Genomic DNA, 13,991 nt, shown 5'->3' on the forward strand with positions numbered 1-13,991 from the left:
TGAGTACATGAAGGATACAGATGCTGTCAGATGTCAATGCTGTTGTGTGACAGTGCCATAAAAGATAAATTTGGGCTGTTAAATGAAAAGCCGTTATTGTACCAACTGTTGTAAAGAATCAGAGCACTGCTCCTTCGTTCATTTCAGTGACTAACTTCACTGCCACAGAATTCCTAAGCTTGTATGATAGTTATTTTATTACCACCATATTGTTTTTCATGTGGCAAAATTTGTGCTTAATATTTCATAAAGCAGCATTAGTAATTCAGAAATGGTGTTTAACACCTGTAACATTTGGACAAAATTAAAATGAAAGAGTAATGCTGGCTGTATTAGACTTGACTAAAGAAAGTATGTAATTTAATAGCACAACATACAGTTAACAGATATCCAAACAAAATTACATTAGTTTTGTCTTACATAAATTTTATTCTTTAATTATGAGACGGAATTGCTGTCAATACTTACCTTAAGGAGATGAATTTTCAGTACTACCAATAGACACACATTAAAGTACACATCTTGGCTTTTGGTGGTGGTAGATCCTTCCTCGGACAAGAGAGTAGTATAGGTTGACAGAAGATTAAAAACAGACAGTGGGTCACCCAGAGCCAAGCACTGCAGTCAGTCACACTCATCGTGAGGTTTGAGTGACCTGCCCTTTTTCTTAATCTTCCCTCAACCTATCCGCTTCTCTTCCTCCAGAAAGGAACTACTTGTGCCATAAGCCAAGATAGTGTACTTTTATTTGTGTATTGGGAATAATGAAAGTACGCCTCCTGAAAGTCAATGCCACCCAGCAAACCTATCTCATAATTTTCTAGTTTTCTCAAATAAATTTTTCTTTTGATACAGTACATTTCAATCCATAATACAACAATGCATGGTCCAAGAACAATGAATAAAAATAAAACTTTCTTGTATGTAGCAACCACCTCTGGCAACAAATTGTTAAAAGTATAGGGTGTATGTAGGTTTGTATGCATAGGCAGTCACAGTCATCCCAAATAAGTTCACATGAAAACAAAGAAACTCTTCACTGAAACTGAGGAAAATACTCACAGTGCAGAAATTAATGTAGGTAATTGTTTTTATTCTACAAGCAAAAGTGACAGAGGTTATAAATGTCACATACATTTCAGGGAATATGACAACTGCAGAAAGACAGGCATGGTGTCACTGAGAGAATAAACATTATTCCATCTGGGATAGAGAACATACAATGCAGGTGACTTCCCTTGAATTAATTAATGACTGGGTGTATCTGCAAGTATATAGCAACAGCCAAGCAAAAGGCAAGCACATTTAATCATTGTTTGTATATTAAAACATTAAATACATGGAATAGGGAAACTACACAGAGAAATGACCACTTATTAAGGTCATAATGTTATATATATATATATATCTGTGTGTGTGTGTGTGTGTGTGTGTGTGTGTGTGTGTGTGTGTCCTCCTTCCATCCATCTTGCCATCCCTCAGCCCATCAAAAAATCCTGTGTGTTGGCAAATTTACCAGTGGTACGGAGATACAAATGTTTTTCAATATCTGACAACAACCCTGATGCTCCTATGCGAAATAGTCTTGGGGACATCCATTTTGTTCCTAGCTCTTCTTTCATTAGTATAAGGTAATTCAGTGCATCTTTAGCTGTGCGTACACCGCCTGCAGGTTTGAAACCAACCTGAAAATAAAATTAAACAATTTAACTTAGTTGTATATAACATATCCTCATAAACTAACTATTAACCATTAAAAAATACATTCTATGCAGTGGCAGTTGTTATTTGTCTGGTAATTCCAAATTAGTCAAAGAAGAATTTAAAAAACTTATACAAGCAAGAAAACATTTAACAACATTCAACCACAAGGTGACATCTGGCAAGAAGGAAAGGGTTAGAGCTACCAGGGCTATTCAGTCATCAATTAGGAAAATCTTTCTGTGTCAAAAGAGAAGCAAATCAATTGTGTTGGGAAGTGCATTGGTTCAGTTACACCTATGTGGTGACATAGGCACATATGAATTGATATCATTCAAAATGTCCAGTAGTCTTAACAGAATTCTGCACTGTAGGATTGTATATCATACAGTCAGTGGGCTTTACACTGATATCCAACATGGGCAAATTTCTGTTCTTGCTACGTGGGAATGACATATCACTTTGTTTGTATAAACACTATTAATTCGTTTTGCAATGTCATTACAGGAAATGATATTATATTTCAATTAGTTGTAAAAACACTTTTATGATACCCAACACAATGAAAATATGAAGTAACCAATGCTAGGCAGGCTTCATCACTGATCATAAAGTTGGACAGTGAAATAATAGAATGTAGGCATTTGTCATGTTGTTGTTTTCTGAGACAAAGATCCAAAGTGTGCTTGCTAATCACTGACACCAGTAATTACTACACTTACATGTCTATTTACTTGCACTTTTCTTCTGGTGTTTTTTGTTAAAATATGACATGGCACACACATATTATCATACCCTGCATTGTATTTCTCACACAAAGAACACTTATATACTCATTTTTTTTCATTATACGCAGAACTTATGACTTGTACATCTTCAACAACTACCATCTTGTTAGACTGTTATCAAAATAGTGAAGGTATCTCTCTGCTTCAATATGAAAACTTGTTTGTGCACTAGAAACAGTTAGTTCCATAAACAGAAATGTACACTATTATATAAAAATAAAGAATTGCACCAGTGTAACACTGTCTCCGACAATCCAAACTCCTTGTCCATATAGTAGGAGACTGGCAATAGCACAAAATAGGGGACTGCCAGTAGGGGTGAAGTACAGTGGGGAATGTATGTGTCCCAAGATATCTACAGTAGCTATGAATGTCACACAGGATCCCTGAAAAGTGACAGCCAATGGGGTGGGGCTCTGGAGAAGCTATGATGAGCTCAGTAAGCCAGTACTAGATGATACCTCTGCTTTTAAGAATGGGACAAGCCTCAGAAACGATATATATGATAAATGACAACTCAGCTGTAAAAATGGATTTGGAGCAATGATATTCGGTCCTTGATTGGGAAGGTGGAGGAGATAGTGGACGATGGAAAGAAGGAATTTGAATTTGTTGGTGTCAGTAGAAACAAGATGGAAAGGAGAAGAATGGAGAGAATCAAGAAAGGTCTATCCATTATACTAGAGTTGGCATGATGATGAAAGGACAAATGGAGTAGAAGTAGTAATTAGAGATGGGTTAAAAATAAAAGTGGAGAGAATAAGTGATATGATGCTGAAGATAAAAATGTCATTGAGGGAAAGACCTTAGAGGTGTTACAAGTGTATGCCCACAGGTAGGCTCCACTTCTCCAGAAAAACACTACCTTGATGAGGGAATGCAGAAAGAGATAGGAAGAAAGAATGTGTTAGTATTGGGGAATTTAAATACACAATTAGAAAAGAAAGACAAAGGTATGAAAATGCACTTGGACCAGAGGGTTGAGGGCAGTTGAAATGAGAAAAGTGAAAGATACCCTCTACAACTGAGGAATAAATAGGAACCTCACAGATATCAATGTAAAATTATCAGAGTCCTTGGATAATGACCATTGCTAATAATGAACCTGAGAGAGGCTAAGAATACAAAAAGGACAGAAAACCAGGATAGGCCCATAAAAGTATGGAACGTGAATGAATAAGTGAGCAGGATAGAGTACCTCAGAATGGTGAACAAAAATCTCAGAATGGATGGGCCAAAAACAGTGGAAGAGGAATGAGGTAGATTTAAGAGGACATCAGTAAGTGTGACAGAAGTAGTATGGCGGATGACAAGCAACAAAAAGTGATGGAGGGAAACACTAGGCTGGAATGAAAAAACTGAAGACAGAAGGAAAATTAGGTTTTAACGTTCCATCGACTCAAGATCATTAGAGACAGAGCACAGGCCTGGATTGCTTCAAGGACAAGTAAGAAAATTGGCTCTGTGCTTTCAAAGCAACAATCCCATCATTTGCCTGGAGAAATTTAGGGAAACAAAGGAAATCCTGAATCAGGATGGCTGAATGTGGATTTGAACTGTTGTCCTCCCAAATACGAGTCCAGTATGCTATCCACTCTACCACTTTGGTCAGTTAGAAACAGAGGACACAGTGCAGAAGAAGAATAGAGCCTCTAGGGTATGGTTCCAGAACATGACAATAGATACCACAGAAGAGTAACAGGCAAGAAAGAAAGAGGCTGAAATGCAGAAAAGTGGCATAATTCTGTTTCTATAATACTGCTCCTGAGACAACTATTTTTTTCCTTTTTCTATTACACTGGTAGTAAATTTACTACAAGTAGATACTGAAATTCTTGTTTTGGAAATACTTCATTACCAGTATTTTATTTAAGCTATGCTGATTCAAATGGTCCATTTAGTTTTACATGAAACCTTTTCTTGTAAGAGGAATCCGAAATTGACTGTGTTCATATGATATGTGCTCTTCAAAGTGTTGTGAGCTAATAACTGTTTATTCACAAATGGACATAGGTTACCTGAAAGACCTGATCTCCCTCTTTCAAGTAAACAATTTACTTTATTGGAAGCCTACATGCTATCTCTCAATTGCTCAGGACATGCAAGAAGGTCTGTTGTGTGTCGAACCACTGAGCTGTTTAGCTGTGGCTTGAACCCCTGTAAAGTGTGTGTGTTATATGACATATATATGAGGGTTGGAACTTAAATAGTAGCAACTATTTATTCACAACCAATACAAAAGAGTTACTTGCTTGCACCTGTTACTGTCCTTTGAAATGTCACCAGCGTTGTGTAGAACCCATTGCCAGAGATATGGAAGGTGTAGTACAGTATTAGCAAAGTTTGTTCTGTTGATGGTGCGAACGGAGTGGTCTACTGCATGTCGAATCTCTGGAGCAGTTCTGAAGAGTGTGCCACGAAGTGGTTTCCTGATCTTCAGAATCAAACCAAAGTCGTCACGACTTAAATCTGGGGAGTATGGTGGATGGTACAGTACTCCCCAGTCCCAACCACCGAACAGAGCAGCCACAGCTTGCACTGTATGCGCCTGCACATTGTCATGCAAAATGATGGGTGGGTTGCGCAGAAAATGTCGCCGCTTCATTCGCAAAGCTGGTCATAGGTAATGCTCCAAAAACAAACAGTAACACTGTGCACTGATGGTCTGCCATGGAGGAACATAAAGCCTTAGGATAACACCATCACAGTCGTACACGAGAATCACCATAACTTTCACCATACTGGGGCTCTGACGCACTTTCGACTTTTGCGGTGACCCATAATGACGCCATTTGTTGGATTGGCATTTCAGTTTTGGCTCATACGATGTGGTCCATGTCTCATCCAGTGTTGTGATATAGCATAAGAAAGCCTCTCCTTCGCACTCATAACACTCCAAGTGCATCTGAGCAGTTTCGTAACGCATCCATATCTGCATTTCCGTCAACTCATGTGGAACCCATCTCGATGGAATTTTTCGCATCCCCAGGCATTCATTCAGGATGCAAAGCACAGTTGTATGTGCTAATCTGGTTTCGTGCGTGAGCTCACAAATCGTATTGCGTCGATCACTGTCCACAAATGCGGCAACAGCATTCACTACTTCTTCAGAGATGCTAGGATGACCTGCCAATGCATATCAGCCACAGTTTGCTGACCTTCGTTGAATGCCTTTACCCAATGTGCCACTGTTCTGTACGGCAATGCCAATTCCCCGCATGCCTCTTGAAGACCTTGATGACACTGTTGTACTGTATGACCTCTGGCACATTCCATCTTGATCCAACTCTGTTGTTCCTGTCTTGAAAACATAGTGACACCATTACATTAGACCGCTTGCTCCCAAGTGACTGCATTTCCCTCGATTGTGCACACACTGGTGACATGGGATGGGCGAGTCTATTTGCTCGGAGGTAAGGTTTGTATGTCAACAACGTGTGCTATCAGTGACAATAGTAGATTCCACTGCATAGTTTCTCCACAGCAGTGTTGCTACTATTTAAGTTCCAACCTACATATTTGGATGCAACATAAGGAATTGTGAAATCATAAACAATGTTTGGGCACAACCAATAATTTTAAATTGTCTGGGAAGTAAATATGATAGATTCATCGGTGAATAAAAATGATTTATGATTTGTCAGTGGATAATGTATCGGAAAAAGTTGTAAATTAACACTTAGTTTAAATAAATTATTTTTTGAGAACTCTCATAGATAATCAATAATCTACAGTTGTGTGTGATTTTTCGATACAATGAGATACATGTAAAGCAGTTTGACAGTTTTTAATTCCCCCATGTTTTCACTCCATTTCTTATTGTTTTGTACACAGTTAGAAAGCTCTTGCTGGATGATTTTTCAGTGGCATGGGATCTACATGTTTCAGACAGTGATTAGAATGATGCACACGTGTATCTCTGGACATTAATGATCGTCATCTTTTATAAACTTGTGACGCTGCATGTTGTAATAAAGCTTCTGCTATTTGAAGTGTATACTCATTGTAAATCTGTTTGTTTTTCATATTGTTTGTCGTACATGATATGTGATTTATAAAATAACATACTAAACTTGCAAAACAAATTTTCAGTACTTAAAGTTTGATCATGGTTGCGTGGTCAGTGACTGTTTTCAAAGTAACATTGAAGCAACAGCAGCCCTCGGTTGCAAAAAATGAGCCTTTTGGCCTAAGAGTCTGATGCTACCATAGCATGGCACATACAAACAGCCCATTGTGGCTTGCCTTCTATATATTCTGTTTTAAAAATGTTGGGACTAAAGGTTTACTGCTTGATATTTAGTTTTATACGTGACATGCCAATTTGAGAATTTTACTTCTGAAGAAGGCACTCATAGCAGGTCAAAAAGACTCCTATTTTTGTGACTGAGGGCTGCTATTGCTTTAACGTTATTTTTCAGTACAATTTCAAGTATTTCCTCATAACAGGGAAAACACTAATATCTGATCTTGCCTGTCAGTACCAATCATTCCCCTCTTGCAATCAACAATAAATTTTGGTCTGAAACTTGGGTTTTATTGGCTTATGGTTTCTTCTGTCATTTCTATATTTTTGTGGATTTTAAAAATAAAAAGGATGTCCCATTTATCCTTCAACTTTGACACTAATACACCATTTCAGCATCTCATTCTGTATTCCACTAATTTTTAATTTTGCTTTAACAAAATCTCTTGGCATATTTTTTTCTATTACAATGTACTGTCCCAAAACATTTGTTCCATTTTCAACTACTGTTTCAAATAGTTTCAATGAAGAATATCAATTACATGCATGTAAAGTGTGTCCTCTATTTAGTACTGACTTTGATAACTCCATCACAACAGTTTCAGGTGCTCTGTAATCAGCATCTGGTTTATCACTCCCTTAATACATTTTAAAATAATAGCAATAGCCTGATGCTTACTCGCAAAGTTTATAAAATTGTATCCCAAATCTTGCCCTCTTTGAAGAATTAAATTGTCCCTTAAAGTCATCAGATGTCATGTTCTCTTTAATTGCATATACTTCTTTGAATTTTTTTTATTAAAATAGTTTACATATTCCATCCATCTTGTCAGTCTCATATTATTTGCAAAATGTAACAACCTAGTGACCTGCAAAAATCTTTCCAGTGGTGCAGTTTCCCTTAATATCATTGTTTCTATGAGGGCTCTTTTACACCAGTGCATCTGAATTTTTTTTATGTGAACCATTATTATGATTAATGCAAAGTATTCTTTAATTCCATTACAACTGACAAGGATTCATGTCTCATCAATTTTCTTTTATTATATTAGATGTGCTTTTCATTCCACCTGACCCATAGACAGGAGATTCTCTGAGATGTGAAACATGTCAGAAAACAAGAATACACAATAAATATTTATAAAATAAGAACAGATATGCTAATGTATCTTCCACAGCTCTCAAATCAAATTGCATTTGTGGATATAGAATCAGACAAAAACAAAAACAAATTAAGCATTTTTACGTTTAAAAAAACATAAAAAATATCACCAAACATTAAATGTTCAACATACATATGATAATTCTTAGGCTATTGTAACCACCCATAAAACATATAAATAAAATTACAGCACTTATTTACAATCTTTCTTGTCTTGTTCTGTGTACTCAAATTTGATTCCGTTACAATACTATCCCAAAACTTATTACATCTAACTCTCCTGTACTTCCATATAACTGTTTTAAAATTGGTGGTCTTATAACAGGAGCTTGTGTATATTCTAGAGTTTTGCTTGTTTGTTTTTCTTCTTTTAAAATCCGTTGTTTAGATGACTGATTACTAATACTGTCTTCATCACTGGTGTCATATTCAATGATTAATCTTCTTGGACATTTCCATACAGCAAACACTACCACTATCATCACTATCACTGTCACTAGGATCTACCAAATCACAGCCTACAATAATAACACACGTATTGCTACGATCATCAGTTGTTAGCTGTTCTTTTTACTGACATGATCGGTATTAGTTGTTTAATCTTTGTGGGAATTATAACCAACATGTGTGAAGCAGTGAAGAAGTACACGTAATTGAAGTAAGAGACTATTGTGTACTGTTGAACCACAGAGCATCTCATGCTGTTATTGCCTGTCCTGCATGACATACCATGAGCAATGCTCATCTTGTGTATGTGTTACCCACACAAGGCACTATGAGGCAGGCTCGTGCTTTTTGTTTATGGCCCATCTTCCTCACCACAAGCCTCAATCATGATTACAGGCCAAGAGGTTAACTAAAAAATTATTTGTAACTTAAGTTTTCATTCACCTCAAAATATTTTCGTTATTTGAAGCCTTTATGCTTGTTTAATTCCAAGAAGTGACGTAATTTTGTTGGCCTAATTTTAATTCTATGTAAGGCAGGTGATTATCCACGTAAGGTGCAAAGTAAGCAAATCAAACAAATCAGGGGAATTATAATCCTGCAAGATTAATGCAAAATTTCGTAAATCACCATGGAAGTATACATTGCATTAACTAAATAGTTCATCTAACTTTATTGCTTTTGCAGTTATCTAACATATGGTTAATTCAAGTTATTACACTTGTGTTCAAATTTAAAGCAGCAAACCAGTATTTCCCATCCTGTGTCTAATTCACAATATAATCAACAGATGTCTGTACGATCGTGTTCTGCACAGGAGATGAGATTCCAGTTTATGGACAACCACACCAACACTGATGTCAGGGCACCTATCAAGGGGGATAGTGTGTCGGGTAGTCTTACCTCCACAATCACTGTGTACATAGCCATAGATGGTGCAATATGGCAAAGAGAAGACACCTACCAGACACTCTGCAGTGTATGGCCATAGGAAGAATGGAAGCAGGACAGTCGCAATCTGATGTGGCCCGATGGCTTAATGTGAATTGTTTACTTGTTTCTCAGCTGTGATGACATTTTTAGAGATCGAAACTGTATTCCAAAGACCAGGGCAGGGCCAACAACGCCTGACATCAGTAAGAGAGGACCTTTATTCGGCTGTAAGGGCATGACAGTACCACCTTACTAAAGCACAGCAACTGACATCTGACCCCACAGTATCCACTGGATGTGTTATAATGAGGCAAATGGTGTACAGAAGGTTTCAGAAAAGTGGCCTTTATTGTCAGAGACCTGATTTATGCGTACCTCTGGCATTGCTTCACAGAAGGGGACAGTCTAGCAGTGAGCCAATGTTCTTTTCACAGATGGGTCCTGATTTTGGTCTGGAGAGTGATTCTCAATGGATTTGCATCTGGAAGGAACATGGAACACAATTTTGGGACCTACACACTGTGGAAAGAGACCAGTATCAAGGATGATCCCTAAAGGCATGGGCAGGAATTATGTTGACCACTCTAAAACCTCTTCATGAAATTGTACAGACAAATCAGCAACGTCTAATTGCTGTCAGTTATCATGACGAGATCTTGGGACCTAATGTGCGCTTGTTGTGAGATGCTGTGGACCCAGATTTTGTACTGATGGACGATAATGCTTGACCTCATAGAGCACTGATGATGTCAATCACAGCATGCTTGCCAGAGGTGATCACAGTCCATAATGAACACATTACCCAACCGTCAGAGGGTGTGTGCAAATCTGTTAAAGTTGGGAAAAATGAAGAACATTTTCTTCTACTGTTATGCATGTTGCAGTTGTTTACGTTCTGTATTCTTTACACCGTTTCTGCTTTAATATCACCCATCTATGCTTTTTTGTGGAAAAATAAACACAACCTTACAAAATTTCCATTTGTTGCTTTCTACATCTACATCTACAGCCATACTCCGCAAGCCACCTTACGGTGTGTGGCGGAGGGTACCCTGAGTACCTCTATCGGTTCTCCCTTCTATTCCAGTCTCGTATTGTTCGTGGGAAGAAGGATTGTCGGTATGCTTCTGTGTGGGCTCTAATCTCTCTGATTTTATCCTCATGGTCTCTTCGTGAGATATACGTAGGAGGGAGCAATATACTTCTTGACTCTTCGGTGAAGGTATGTTCTTGAAACTTTAACAAAATCCCGTACCGAGCTACTGAGAGTCTCTCCTGCAGAGTCTTCCACTGGAGTTTATCTATCATCTCCGTAACGCTTTCGCGATTACTAAATGATCCTGTAACGAAGCGCACTGCTCTCCGTTGGATCTTCTCTGTCTCTTCTATCAACCCTATCTGGTACGGATCCCACACTGCTGAGCAGTATTCAAGCAGTGGGCGAACAAGCGTACTGTAACCTACTTCCTTTGTTTTCGGATTGCATTTTCTTAGGATTCTTCCAATGACTCTCAGTCTGGCATCTGCTTTAACGACGATGAACTTTATATGATCATTCCATTTTAAATCACTCCTAATGTGTACTCCCAGATAATTTATGGAAATAACTGCTTCCAGTTGCTGACCTGCTATTTTGTAGCTAAATGATAAGAGATCTATCTTTCTATGTATTCGCAGCACATTACACTTGTCTACATTGAGATTGAATTGCCATTCCCTGCACCATGCGTCAATTCGCTGCAGATCCTCCTGCATTTCAGTACAATTTTCCATTGTTACAACCTCTCGATACACCACAGCATCATCTGCAAAAAGCCTCAGTGAACTTCCGATGTCATCCACAAGGTCATTTATGTATATTGTGAAGAGCAACGGTCCTATGACACTCCCCTGTGGCACACCTGAAATCACTCTTTCTTCGGAAGACTTCTCTCCATTGAGAATGACATGCTGCATTCTGTTATCTAGGAACTCTTCAATCCAATCACACAATTGGTCTGATAGTCCATATGCTCTTACTTTGTTCATTAAACGACTGTGGGGAACTGTATCGAATGCCTTGCGGAAGTCAAGAAACACGGCATCTACCTGTGAACCCGTGTCTATGGCCCTCTGAGTCTCGTGGACGAATAGCGCGAGCTGGGTTTCACACAACCATCTTTTTCGAAACCCATGCTGATTCCTACAGAGTAGGACACTAGTGTATTTGGTTCACTAGAATGACACCACTATTAAATTTTATGTATAACTATACACTGAAATTTAGTTACCGATTTCTTCAATTACACTTATGCTTTTCTATATATACCACCAACAGTCAATAAATCAGCAGTTCGTACCAGGTAATCACTTTATCAACATATCTGTGTCAAAGTCTGTGCTTACAAATTATCATGATAACACCTTTGTGGAAAAGCCTGGGATTAAGTTTTACTGCCTTGTAAATTTCCTAGTTGGTGTTAGTTTTTTATTCAGTCACAATTAGCCTGGTCATAGCAGACAACATAAATTGCTATGTTAATAGACTAGTAAAGATCCAGTGACCCATCTCTGAGAACTGTTTTTAATTATTTGCCTTCTTTCAAATGATGGTTTGGCGAAGGTGTCTCATTTGTAGAAACACAAGTTATGACTTCATTATGGAAGAGTGTTTAAAAGAAATTGCCACTGTCTAGAATCCAGTCAGTGATGATGTTCAATTGGTTTACTGATATCATCTTGAAGCAAAGGGGACTGATCAATCTAGGATTAGTAATGACATTCTGGTTGATAAACAGCTAGTAATATGAAATCATGTAGGTCAGTCTGAACATCACTAAAGTGTGTTTTCATCTGAATAAATATGAAATATTATTGAGATTAAATTGATGTTGTTATGTCTGTTAATGAAGTGTGAGTCTACCAATTCAAACAATTTCAGAGGATTAGACTTCAAATCATCTAGTTCATTTTTATTTTTCATTTATTCATTTACTTGTCCTTAGACCATTCAGTACAACAGTACCCAACATGTCAGACTCTTTACAGGCTTGATATGTTCATACATAAAACATTTATATAACAGGACAGGATTTAGGCAAGGATAGTGAAAGAAGTTGGCCATGGAACCATATTGGCAGTCACCTTAGGAACTTGGGAAAACCATGGAAAAATAGCCAAATGGAGTGTGAACCCCACTCCTCTTGAATGCAATTCCAGTGCATTAATGCTGAATCAGCTGCATTACTCTGTACATGAGGAAGGTTACAAGTGTGAATCTCATGCTATCGAGGACTTACAGCAACCAAAGCTGATTAACACTGTCACGCGGCAAAATGAGTGGTGGCAGAAGAGTGAAGCAGGTAGATGGAAGAGTGGACTAGAATGATGGAGGAGGATACTAGAGCTTCAAAAAAGTTGCTATGTGGGATACTTAAAAGTAAGAGGGTGAATGATATGATGAATTATATTCAAATAGTAAATAAAAGTGGCCAAGGGGTAGAAAATAATGAGGAACTCAAGATTGTGTGAAGGGGGTATTTTGAAGATCTCTTTAATTCAAATGGAGACCTGGAAAAGATGGAAGAAATTGAGGAGAAAGAAAAGGAACTACGAACAGAAAAGGACTTCACAAAGAGAGAAGAGGAAGATGAATTGTGAAAAGAGGAAAGGCACCAGGTTTGGATGAGCTGAATACAGATATGGTGAGAGCAGTAAGAGAAGTAGGGATTTAATGGCACTATCATACCACTGAGCCATAGTGCAAAGATCTTTATGAAAGTTTTGGAAATACAAATGTGGACAAAAATAGAAGGAAGGATAATAGAACAACAACATGGGTTTGAAGTAGAAAGGTCCACAGTAGATCTATCTAATTTTCGCTGTATGGCAACTACAGGAACACCACTCTGAATGTGCAACAGATCTATTGATGGCATTCCTAAATATCGAAAAAGCATAGGACAGTTTGTGTACAAACAAGGTCTGAATGTTCCCGAAGATCAGATAACTAATATATATGGAAGATAAAAGAAATGTACAATGGGAGTGTGAGTTGTGCAGATTGGCTAGAACAGAAGAACAGCTTGAGGCACGAAAGTGCACTTTCACTATTGCTCTTCATAGTCATGACAGACAAAATAAGGACCAGGTTGCACAAGTAATTAGTGAATGAAATGTGAAAGCAATGGTGTTGGCAAATAATTTGATGAAACTTCCTGGCAGATTAAAACTGTGTGCCCGACCGAGACTCGAACTCGGGACCTTTGCCTTTCGCGGGCAAGTGCTCTACCTCTGAGCTACCAAAGCACGACTCACGCCCGGCCCAAGCCAGGAAGTTTCATATCAGCACAAACTCTGCTGCAGAGTGAGAATCTCATTCTTGAAACATCTCCCAGGCTCTGGCTAAGCCATGTTTCCACATCATCCTTTCCTCCAGGACTCCTACTTCTGCAAGGTTCACAGAATAGCTTCTGTGAAGTATGGAAAATAGGAGATGAGGTACTGGCATAATTGAAGCTTTGGGGGGGGGGGGGGGGGGGGTTGTGAGTCATCCTTGAGTAGCTAGTAGCTCAGTTGGTAGAGCACTTGCCTGCGAAAGGCAAAGGTCCTGAGTTTGAGTCTCAGTCCAGCACACAGTTTTAATCTACCAGGAAGTTTTATTCAATATTTGTAGCAGAAATGTTAAGGAATAGTCCTAGCATTAGGCTATCAGTAACCACTGCATGGGTGCCAT

At 38.3% G+C, this 13,991-nt stretch overlaps 1 protein-coding gene across 1 annotated transcript in view; it reads right to left on the minus strand.

The window, feature by feature from the left end:
* Positions 1–332: 332 nt before the first annotated feature.
* LOC126202934 (deoxyribose-phosphate aldolase) overlaps positions 333–13,991 on the minus strand; it is a 155,983-nt gene continuing 142,324 nt past the window's right edge. Inside the window, exon 6 of the mRNA XM_049937027.1 lies at positions 333–1,685. Within this exon, the coding sequence (XP_049792984.1) occupies positions 1,479–1,685 (207 nt within the window). The 3' untranslated portion in view covers positions 333–1,478. The remainder of the gene's footprint in view (positions 1,686–13,991) is intronic.

The sequence above is a fragment of the Schistocerca nitens genome, chromosome 9 (assembly GCF_023898315.1).
Source record: "Schistocerca nitens isolate TAMUIC-IGC-003100 chromosome 9, iqSchNite1.1, whole genome shotgun sequence".
NCBI classification, from domain to species: Eukaryota; Metazoa; Arthropoda; class Insecta; order Orthoptera; family Acrididae; genus Schistocerca; species Schistocerca nitens.